The 12,283-nt window shown below is 40.5% G+C and overlaps 1 protein-coding gene across 1 annotated transcript in view; it reads left to right on the top strand.

Moving 5' to 3' along the window:
* The window catches only part of ak5 (adenylate kinase 5), a 78,898-nt gene extending 67,047 nt beyond the window's left edge, over window positions 1-11,851 (top strand). Inside the window, exons 12-14 of the mRNA XM_038719213.1 lie at window positions 8,185-8,301; window positions 8,639-8,839; window positions 11,147-11,851. Of these exons, the coding sequence (XP_038575141.1) occupies window positions 8,185-8,301; window positions 8,639-8,839; window positions 11,147-11,212 (384 nt within the window). The 3' untranslated portion in view covers window positions 11,213-11,851. The remainder of the gene's footprint in view (window positions 1-8,184; window positions 8,302-8,638; window positions 8,840-11,146) is intronic.
* Window positions 11,852-12,283: the final 432 nt, after the last annotated feature.

Raw genomic sequence — 12,283 nt, forward strand, 5'->3', positions numbered from 1 at the left:
GAGCATTTATAGTGAATGGTTATACAGTTAGATTTGGTTTTGTAGGGAGCTCTCAAAGCAGCAGCATCTGCTGGAAAACTAATCCCGTCATAGCAAACACATGCAGGGACATCAAATATATATAGCAGCATATACAGAAAAAGGCTTGGGATGGTGGCGGGATCTGTTGCAGAAAACTGCGTAGGTGTACAAGCATGAATGTGATTGGACGTTACCACTCTGCTGGTCGCCAAGCAGCAGCGCCAGTGATTATGAAACATTAATCAATCAGCCAATGCAAGCACGACTTCAGCTACAACACAACATGAGCTCAGCACATTCACAGCTTCAACACAACCCAGAAAACATGTCCCAACTGGTCTCCACTCACCCAGATTCAATGCTTCCAACTGAAACTATTAGTCGATTAATCAATACGTGAATTGACAGAATGAATTGGCAGATATTTTTGATGGACGACTGATCGTTTTAGACATTTTTTCAAGAACAAAATGGCGCATTTTTGCTGGTTCCAAGATTTTGTACCGTTTGTTGAAGATGTCAACATTTTTCACAACTTTCTGTTATTTCATAGACCAAAGGATAAATTCAGAAAATAATCTGCAAATGAAAGCAATCATTATTTGCGGCCCTAGATATGTCGCAAATAATTAGCAGATTTCTGTCCACATTTATTGATATCTAATAATTTCAATTCACACAGGTGTTCTTCATTCTGCTCAGGTTGAAGTTGGGCGAAGCAATGCTCGGGATCAATAGTTACTTTCTTTATTTAACTGAGCATGACAGTGACAAAAGGTTAATGAAAGTGATAAGAAGCCGTCTAATTCACTAATACGGTATGTGTACAGCTGCAGTTAGACCACTAGCCATGTATCTCCCGCAGGTTATGCTTACCTAACCCTATCTATGCTATTTCCTCTCCCGCCTGGTTTTCATCACAACACATGACTAAATTTCACCTGGAGAAATCTGATCTGTTGGGCCTTTATGTAAGAATGCCATGTACCAATACAAGTAATAAAGGTGTAAGATAGATGACACAACACGGTCACATAGTCCTGAGGATGGAAAAGTGAAAACATCTCATGTGTGGCTCATGATGATGGTTAAATATGGGTGTTAATATTAATAATAATAATATTAAATGAAATAATTTGATTTTACCAGCAGAATACCCTGCTCTGCTTCCACCTGCAAATTACAAAGGAGCAAATACATATTTTACTACCCCACCTACCAGTGAAATATTAATAACTTCCAATTGAGTCTTAAATCCCATAAATGCAGTGTGGCAGGTACAGGTCAGCATCCACATCACACTGCAAAGATTATGAACAGTGATGCACGCTACTGCTGATGAGAACATACCAGTGGTGGTCAAGGAGCTTTTTAATTAGACTGCACATTCTCAGAGCCTGTGACATTTCACATCAAAAACACATCCCGCCTGTCACTCACACACGCTCACTTGTCTCTGCTTCATATGTTCAAAAGCTGTACACCTTGTTGAACGCGTGTGTTCGATTCGCTGGTTGTGTGTACGTCCCTCTCATACGCGAATATTGATTTAGACTCCACACGTACTTTAGTGCGGCAGCTTGTCCCTTCAGTCCGCCTGACAACCGGTGTCTGGATTTTTAGCCGTTTATCTGTCCAGGGAGGATTTATTAATCAATGTTCTTTGTGTTCATGACTCATCACAGCCCTCAAACACGGTCTGTTGGTTACTGAGAATTAAAACTGACGACCAGTGCCGAAACAAGTAAGTGTGGTAAAATTCGATAATTTTCTTATTGTCAGCAGCTGTTCTGGGACAGTATTAAGCCTTTCTAGAGAATGACAGCACATATTAGAGACCTGTTTTTAAGGATGTACATCGTCAGTAGGAATGAGTAAGTTTCGGGGTTGAGCGCCACAGACAGGGAAGGGAAGTCAGAAAACATTCAGACACATTGATGATTTTGGTCTTTTCGTGGGATTTATGATAACAAAGCAATAGACTGTGTAGTAAAGCACCAGCATTCAAGCCATTATCTAACAAAAAAACAAACTTATTTATTGGTTCTAGTTTCTCAAATTTTATATCTTTGAGATTGTCACTGGTCAGATTAAACAGTCAATTTGCTGATTTATATCCTCCTACAGGAAATTGTGATGAATATTTATCATCATTTTAAGGCTTCAACTAACGATTATTTACATTATTGATTAATCTGCTGATTATTGTCTTGATTCATCGTCTATAAAATGTCATCAATGAGCATCAGTGATATGAGGTGAGGTTCCTGCGCAGAGCCCAAGGGACACTGAAAGACAGTACCCAACCAGCCACAGCCTGTTCACCCTGCTGCAGTCTAGCAAGAGGTTCAGAAGTATCCGCTGTCGCACCACAGGACAGCAGAGCAGTTTCTTCCCTCAGGCTGTGAGACTTAAATTTATTCTCAGCACTGTACCATGTAAAATAGTTTTATTTCTATGACATGTTATTTATCCACCCATCTAATGTATATACATTTTATATTTAACATTTGCTTTTTGTGTGTATCATAAAGGGAACTACAACTTAATCTCATTTTACAACCCTGCCTTGTAAAATGATAAATTAATCTACCTTGTACCTTGTTTCAAGTATGTTGTCTGAACAAAGTTTTTATTTACTAAGGTTTAATATCATGTATGTCAAAGATAATCCTTACTCTGTAGAAGCTGGAACAGGCAAATGTTTGTTCAAAAAAAATACTAAAATGATAATTCGATTATCAATGTAGTTGTAAATTATATTTCTCTCAATCAATCAACTATTCTACACCATTTTATTACCTTTCAGGTTCAGGGTCAGGTTCAGTTTACTTTATTTGTCCCATTCTCACATTTAGAAACAACACACACATATGCCAGTATACAGTAGATAAACATAGTTAAAGTACTCAAGGTTCCAACCTTCACTAAAATAAATAAATTAACAATGCTTCTATTCTATTCTTCTTTATCATCTGTACAACTTGTTCTTCTGAGTTATGGCTTCTGGAACAAAGCTATTTTTAGACCGCTTTGTTCTGTGCTTTGGGAACCTTCAGCTAGAAGCAAGAAGCTGAAATTCACCGTTCAAACGGTGGGAGTCAAGATTTAAAATCGAGCCAGTTATGCGCTGTAACTGTCTGGCATACAGGGACCCTGGGTTAAGCTGTGACTAACTGATCAGCCTGCTAGATCTTTTAACAATTTGTTTTAGAGAGTTTCTGTTCTTTAAGGATAGGTTCCCAAATGATGATGCCAAAGAAATAGATAAAAATCACAGTGAAATAAAGTCATCTTGGTTTTGTCAGTGTGTAAATAGGACATTTCCCTCAAACTAAACGAATGCGTCACAGATATCTTCAAAGTTCCGTTTTGGGTCGATAGTTGTCCCAAGATGTTTATAAGATTTGTCACATTCCATTTTCTGACCATTAATGGATGTGACTTCATGTGTCGTGTCTTATAAAATCAACGATGGTGTCTTTTGTCTTCAATACGTTTAGTTGAAAATAGGACTCCTCCCACCATATGAGTCGTTGATGACCGGGCCGCTGCTGGTCTCATTGTCCTGGAGCTGACAATAACAGAGTTATCTGACTAAAAACATAACTGATACATTTACAAAATTGACAAATCGATAAAAAGAAAACAAATCATTATAGGGCTACTGTCAATAAATACTGATGTCACATTAATGGCAGGAATCCTGGAGGTTGTCTCTCAGTTCTCTATTGCTATATATTTGCAGGGGATTGATGAGGTTGTTTGACAACAGGGGATCAATGAATATGTCAACATGCTGAGACTTAAGGTCTCAAAATACACTGTGTGACTTAAAAAACTGTCCATGTACAGTAAACAACACTCCCACCCCTCCTGAACCGCTATTAGCAAACAACCAGCTGATGTCACAACATTTCTGCAACAAGGACAAAACACAAATAAAGTTGGAACAGAGCTGGTGATATATTACTTCACTTTATTTCTCACTCCTCTCTACTGTGAAAATATGAAAACTCACAGATCCATCACTATTGCAGTTCCCTAGTCTTCAGGACAGGTAAATAAAAGCCACAGATGATTGAATGCCTTTGCAAGGCCACTTTGACGATAGTTGTAACTCGTGTACTTTCTCTGTAGAGTTTTTCTGAGCTGATTTCTGGAACAGGCAGCCAGCCTGCTTCTCTCAATCGATTGAACCGCAGTCTTGACAACAAAAAATAAATAAAATAAAATAGAAATACAGAGCGTGTGGACAAAATTACACTAAAGAAGATTTAAATCTGCTATGGAAGCAGCTGGCAGACGTCTTGTGCAGTTCTGGAGACAGCAGCGGTTCAATCGATGACCTGCCTTGCTACATTTTAACCTGCAGCAACTGCAATTGAAAAGTCTGCCCCCCACCTCACAAGGCACATGTCATTTCAGTGGTGGTGGTACTGCCTTCTACCAAATAATTAGTTTTTGAAAACTGGATTATTTAAAACACAGGGATGCTGTTTTTAAAATGTATTTATCCACAACTGAAATTCAATTCACCTCCCTTGTATCGGGGATGGCAGCAGAAATCTATATGTATTCATGGAAAATAAAAGACAAAATTACCTGCAGTTGTAAGTAAGTGAGAAAATATATTTTTTGTAATTTAGATGAACAGACTGCTCAAAAACAAGTTTGTTTTCCCCTTCCTTCTGCTGCTGAACTATTCATATTTTGGACATAAGGTTTTTGGAGCAATACAAATAATAGATACATAACGCAACCATTACTCTAGAAAATCCGAGATATTCAGGCTTTCAATCATTTCTAGATTTTAAAAGCAGTGCTTTGAACAGATTTAAAAGCAATATAAAGACGCCCAAGAACAGATTTACTTCCACTTTCATCTCAGTGGAGAAACCCAAGCAAGGCTCAGCTGTCTAAGCTTCTTACAGCACATTGAGGTCATGTCCCATGTGTTCACCAACATAGTCACTGCCAAATGCTTATTTTTATGTTGTGTGGATTACTGGGATTAATGAAATGCACCTCACCAGGTTTACAGCAAAACGCGTTATAAAAACTACTGGAATACAAAAATCACACCCATGTCAGAGTTACAGGTTTTTTACTCAAAGTGAGATAAAAGCCAGTCGTGGGTGGCTCACCGGCGTAAAACTGTAAAAATGACATGGTGGGAGTTCATGAAATGTTACTGTACTGTTGCCCAGCAACACAGAAAGAACAATCTACTGTCCTCTGAACTGTAATCCCTCTGCGCGTCGTCAGTTTCCTGTCTGGCCCACATATGTGCTCTCTATAAGTCTGCACATAGAGTCAGTGGTTGAATGTAACCAAGTACATTTACTCAAGTACTGCAGTCAAGTACAAATTTGATTTTATGCAACTTTATAGTTCTGCTCCACTACATTTGTCTGACAGCTGTAGTAGATTAAGAGTTAACATAGGTTTATAAAACATAATGCATTCTTTAAGATTAAATTATGTTTACTATACCTCTCACAAAACAGCGGTGTCTAGTTGGAGCCATTTGTGACATTTCAAAGAGACATTTCCCCTCTACAGTTTGTTTATTGTGTGAGGCCCAAAGAGGGAAAACTCTCCAATAATTCACAAAAAAAGCAAAGGTTAGAGAAAAGTCAAAAAAGTGAAAACAAGTTTGTGTACGACAACTTTGTTTATCTTCTTTCCTACCATATTAAAATTGTATTTATCCTCGCAACACTTTGGTGGGGCCCGGCCCTTATTTTGGGAACCACTGTACTAAACTACTAAACTGTATCTAAAATAGTTAAAACAAGCTCCACTGAACTAGCTACAACAGTGAAATACATTTAATTTTGATACTTTAAGTACATTTCACTGATAATACCTCTGTACTTTTACTTAAGTAGGATTTTAAATGCATGACTTTTACTTGTAATTGGAGTATTTTTATATGGCATTGGTACTTAAAGAAACACAGTGGGGTTTTATTTCCCCCATGTGTGATCCTGGTGTGCAGAGATGGAATAACATTTCAGTGAGGGAGAAATTCACTCTCAGCTGCATATTTTGAGCTGAAGCCTTAATATTTAATGTGTTAAACTACCAAAAGTAGCGCATTGCTTGTTTTCCTGTGGACGCTGCACATGATTTGATGCATCGTTGGTCATGAATACACAGTTAAGAGCATATCTGGCTTTCGACAAGGTCATGTCATTTCTAAACATAAACTACTGGGACCATTTCCCCTCCTTCTTCCTTCCTGGGAGTTTTTCCTCAAGGGGGCTAAGATCATCATACCAGCAAATATTAAGTCTGGTAAAGTTCTTATTGTGAGCACCAACGATCAAACATCAACGTTAATCATTGTCCTCAGGGACCAGAACGGCATCTTAGCGATCAAAAGGTTTCAACTAGAAAGAATAACGTCTGGTTTTAGATACAGTTAGGTGTAGAAAAACACTGTCAGACCAATTTTAAAAACATCAACGAGAGTAGACGAGTAGAGTAACCACTGCAGAGCTGTCCATCTGTGAAAACATCACACAAGACAGCTGCCCAGACAGACAGCCAATCGGCATCAGTTTTTGTTCAATCATGTTGCATGTTTCCACCCTCTATCTCGCTCTCTCTCTCTCCCCATGTTCCTGTCCATCTAAACTGAACTAAGCCATCAAATAAAACACTTTGAATGGTATTAAAAACTGAACAGTTCAGTTTTATGTGAATAAAGAGTACTGTATGTAACGAGCTCCATACATCACATTCAGCACAGCTTGTATGCGGGGAATATATACTCAGTTGATTATTATTAGGTACAACTAGCCGAAACTAATACAACAGTACTGCAATAATCCTGCCATCATCAGTTTTTGATTGAACTGTTTCAGAGAGGTGTTGATTAAACTTTATGGTCATTTAGGGGGCTGCAGTTTGTGGTGCTGTTGCTTTGTATGTCATTAGACTGAGAAGTGTTTCTAATATCTGGTCTACCCTGATTGATGTTAATGGTGTGGGCAAATTATTACTAACACATGTTAACTTCATTAATGTAGGATTTATTGTAGAGCTGTTGTATTAAACTGCAGTGCATTTAGCTAAGTGTACCTCATAAACTGGAAGCTGAGAGTACTATCTGGTGAATTGACACAGGAAAATATGAACCCGGCAATCACCTGATATGCAGCAATCAGACACATCAACCATGCAGTTATTCTTAACTTCAGCATATTACAATCCAAGACACCCTCTTCTTATGTAGCGCTGATAAGCAGCAGATGAGCGTCCAATAGTTGAGAGCAGCAGCATAAACAGTAGAACAGGAGCTGTAATGTCCTTTTTATATGAAGAATAATACACCATAGAAAGCTGTTACATAAACTCATTGCTGTGGGAGAATCATTACACTAATGTCTGGCTGAATATAAAATGTGTGGACTACCTATCCGATGTGTAACTTGCATTTCTCATAAAGCCAGTATTACAGGGAAACACTAATCTTTACATCCAAAATACAAGGTCCAATAGGAAACCACCCAAAACAACAACAGCCACCACAAAGGTTATGCCACAAAGCAATGTAGCCCATTAAAGCATGATAAACAACCAGAAGGAAAGAAAACTCAACTGCAACTGCAGAAGCAGAAGAGCAAAGCTAACTTTATTAGCACACACCAAGACAACCACAAGCAGACTTTAGAGAGCAATAATCCACACAAACAATAGAGCAGAGACAGAGCGACACAACACAGTAAACACTTAGCAGAGCTCCAATTATATTCTAAGATATGCCGATATATACAATTTTTTAATGGATGACACTGAGAAAAAACCACCTGGTGCGTAACAAAGCAATTTATTTTTCCTCTTCCTACTGTTAGTTGATTTGGACTCCCAGACTCATGAAAAATATCAAATACGTTTGAAATGAAATGTTCATGTTATTGACACACACCTGAAGCTCCCTGGAGGCCCCCCCCCAGCAGTCACCCACTTTGTTTTTCTGTAAACCCAACCTGTTGTATGTAAGGCCTCACACAAATGTTACATATAAACGCATCCATAAAGCTGTTCCTTTAGGTTGTCTGAGGTGATTCGTATATGAAGCCTCAGGTGGGGTTTGTATGGTAATTAATTCTTGTGGTACATGTGTGTTTGTGTGCGTTGTGTGATCTCCAGGACACACTGCTGGAGCTGCTGTGTGATGCGGTGGCATCGACAGTACGGCTGGGGAAAGGTCTCGTGATTGGTGGCTTCCCCAGAGACCTGAGACAGGCAGAGGAGTACGAGGCCAAGGTCAGAGCACCGGACTGATAGACATGTGGTCAGGACCACGAATAAAAGAAGAAAACATCACCCACCAGTAGACAACACAGTTTAGAGCAGAAAGACAAACATTTCACATACAGTACTGACATCAGTGTGAAAAATGTTCATTAAATATTTAATGCAGGAGTAAAAACAATGATGTGCTTGACACAAGAGCAACAAATAGAAGAAATGTGTCACTTTTGACTGGTGCATTGTTGTTTACTGATGGTGAACAGTACAGTGACAGTAGAAAGTAAAAGGGGAGGCTGTACCCTGAGATTCACTGCCTGGACTTTCCTTTTCCTGTGCCTTGTTTAATCAGATGGGGGAGCCCAGCGCAGTGCTCCTGCTGAACTGCTCAGCCGACACCATGTCCAGTCGTCTGCAGTGCCGGGGCAGATCCACCTCCAGCTTCCATCCGGCCTCAGACAGAGACGGCGTCCTGCACAGGAGGGCTGAGAGCTTCTGCAGCGACAGCCGGGCGGTGGCATCTCATTATGAACGCAAGAGGCTTCTGCACACAGTAAAGTCGTTTATTGCTCGAAAGAAATTGTATTTAGGGGTGTGTGTGTTATTTCCCGTACAGCTAACTCTGCCTAGATTATGGGTTCAGTTCCATTTAGTTAGCTCATTTAGATCCACTTCATCTCAGCTAAAATTCATTTACATTTAAAGGCCCCTCAAACACACATTACAGCCTTCTTTTAAACAATATTACTACAACAATTTTAAACCATTTTCACCCCATTTTCATATTAAACATTCTGGCAGAACTTTGTCTGTGCATGATCAGATAATACAACTGCTAAAAAACAGTTAGATCAGGTTTCATGAGCTGTTTGGAGAAACAATGCATGCACATTACGTTTTTAATATTGCATCAAGCATACAAAATGCCCAGATCTGCATGAATATAAAACAGATCCAGAATGCTGCATATAGTTTATTTCCAAATGATGTGTATACAGATCGTTAGACATTCATCAATAACCGATAGCATATGGGTGACAAATTGAAATTAAAAAACCACCACCACCATGTGTCTTGGGAAGGAGTTGAGCCACAACAAGCATCCGGTGTTGAGTCAGGACAGAACGGACCCAAACGCAATGCTCAGGATTATACAGGTTTTATTAGAAAAAAGGGAGAAGGGGCTAAGGGAGTGGAGATAAAGGAGAGGTGGACGCCGGGGAACACGGGCACAGAGGACCAAGGAGCAGGTGGGGCAGGAGGAGGCTGTGGCGAGGAAGATGAAGGGAACAGATGACCGAGGAGGAGAGGAGGCCCGGGGGAACTGACTGAAGGGATGGGAGAAGGAGTGTGGGGGCAGGCAGACTGGCGAGGAGTGAGGGGGGAGCCGAGAGGACGCCGTAGAAGACACCCGAGGGGAGAGGGCAGGTAGGCGAGCCCAGCTGACACGACAGTGGTGAGTGAACCTGGGGAAAGGCAGACAGAAGGGGTTAATCACTGGGAAACAGAGATGTTGCAGGAATCACAGAGGCTTGAATAAGGCAGGGGCACCAAGTTAGGAGCAACGACGATCAAGCAGAGATTGTTTGGAGAACTGGGGCTGATATACTGGTGGAGATGGAGTTGATTGCTGGCACGTGTGGCAGGGAGAGGAGGCTGCTGATAAGGTGCAGGTGTGGATCATCAGCTGGGTTCAGGAGCGGAGAGAGAGAGGGAGAACACAAGCAGGCGCAGCAGAGGAGACACAGAGAGGCAGGCAAAACACAGGGGAAAACAGAATGCAGGAAAAAAGGAGAAACAAACAGGACACTCACCGTCAGCCAGGCTGCCACCACAACATCCGGACAGTCTCAAGAGCTCCTTGATCAGATTTCTTGAAGTGCACTGGAGGTGACAAACACAATTCTTCCAAAAGATCTCTCATTTGGTGTTTTGATTATGAATGATGGTGGGGGGATGGAGAGCGATATTAGGCAGGTCAATACAACATCTCCCACAGGTGGTCACCTCAGGTCACAGTGAAGGTGTATGATTCATTTTCACACACCAGTGATTCCTCGTACCCTGAACAGAAGCATTTGTTATTGATTTATTAGCAATTGAGTAGCTATTCAATATTCATATCGTATTGTTATGCTGTAAATATCATATCCACCTCATGGACATAACAATACCTGCGCAAAAATACTTTTTACTATTTATTCCAGAATCCTTTGCACTATGTTTCACCACACTATTGTCTAGCAACAAAATGTTGTTTTGTTTATGGTTGTGTGTACTGTACACTGTTTGTGTCAGTTTAGCTTGCTGTCCCGTTTGTTTATGCTTGTTCTGTGTACGCACACTTATGGCAATATAAGACCCGAGTCAAAATCCTTGTATGTCTATACACATACCTGGCCGTTAAAAGTGATTCAGATTTATTCAGGTTTTTTCCTTTGATTTGTTACCCATCTGTAGATAAAAGTCAAAACGTGTGCGACAAGCTTCTGAGACAAAGTGAACATGAACTTTTTAGTTGCCTTTACCATTAGTTGTGTAGAGAAGGCTGGGGTGTGTTTGGAGCTTCCACTCATTTCCACTGCACTGACATGGGGTCAGTAGATTCACAGGAGTGAACTGTCACTTTTTTAAAATGAGCTGTTTGAACGTTTAAATGCCACATCGGGGTGTGTGTGTGTGTGTGTGTGTGTGTGTGTGTGTGTGTGTGTGTGTGTGTGTGTGAGTGTGCGCTTAAATGCCACAACAGGTATTGAGGTCATCAGTCTGCTGGGAGGTTGCACTGCAGTCTTTGACTGCACATTAAGACACTAATGGTTTTTGAAAGGCCTCGTCTCAGCCACTTTGTCTCTGTCTACAGATTGACGCTGAGAGGTCGCCAGATGAAGTGTTTGCACGGATCTGCCAGGTGATGGAGACCTTCTGATTTCTACATTTTCCTCAACACCGCCCTGCCCCACCGCAAACTCTGCTGTATCACTCCAAGGAGACTCACCCACACCCACCTGCACCAGACATACGCTCATTGACCCGTGGTATGCATGTCCCCAAACACTCCTAGCAGTCAGTGAAACCTCTTTCTGCTTTTGACACTGACGAAGCGCCTGGTTGTCACATTCTGCTTCACCTACTTGCATTGTCTCTCTCTCACATTGACCTCTATATGCTGCCAACTGCCGGACCAAGGCATATAACTGTACTGAAAAAAAAAAAATACACACTCCCTGCTGTGACTGAGAGCATGTTTCTAGTTGAATGTGAAATCTCTCTGCCATTCCTCCCCAGGAGGAGCTGGGAGAGGGTTCCCACCATGTTAGAAAGTGGAAATGTCAGTGCGCGCTCATGTTCTCATGCACAGCATCATGTTTTATATTGTAACAAGCATGCAAGAATTAGAATCAAGCTTAACTGCCTTTTGTGCGTTAAATTTAAAAAAAAAAAAGCAGAAAAGAATTAAGAGTATTAAAGAATATTGCATTTGTATGTTTCCAAGCTCATTGTGCAGGTGCTTGTTTTGGTATTTAACATTCAATAAAGCCAGTGCATTTGCTAAATGGAGGATTTACGAGTGTGTGCTTTGGTGTTTTGTGTGTGTGAGGACAGTATGGTCACAGCTGATCTCATAGCCCCATCTGCTGGTGAGATGATCACAACAAAATGGTGCTTAAATTTGAAAGTTGACCAGGGCATAAGAGGTTTAGCCTCCTGTTTTAAAATGCACAAGATGATTTGTGTATCCACCTTTAAGCTGATATAATATGTAGGTCCAAACATCAGCAAAATGACCTTTACCACGGCACTCAGTGAGTCAGGGAGTGTTTGAAGTGACCACCAAAGGTCACACGTTGGGAGCATACATGGAAAAGGGGGGTAATGATTTTTTTTTTTTTTTTTTTACATTTTCTTGACATCTGAGGGATTCTAAACTGCTTTCTATAAAAAATAATTTTACACCATATTTGAAGACAACACACTTATGACATAGCATTTCATTCAT

The sequence above is a fragment of the Micropterus salmoides genome, unplaced genomic scaffold, assembly GCF_014851395.1.
Source record: "Micropterus salmoides isolate LMB-PRFRI ecotype aquatic unplaced genomic scaffold, ASM1485139v1 Ms_hic_scaffold_14, whole genome shotgun sequence".
Taxonomy (NCBI): Eukaryota; Metazoa; Chordata; class Actinopteri; order Centrarchiformes; family Centrarchidae; genus Micropterus; species Micropterus salmoides.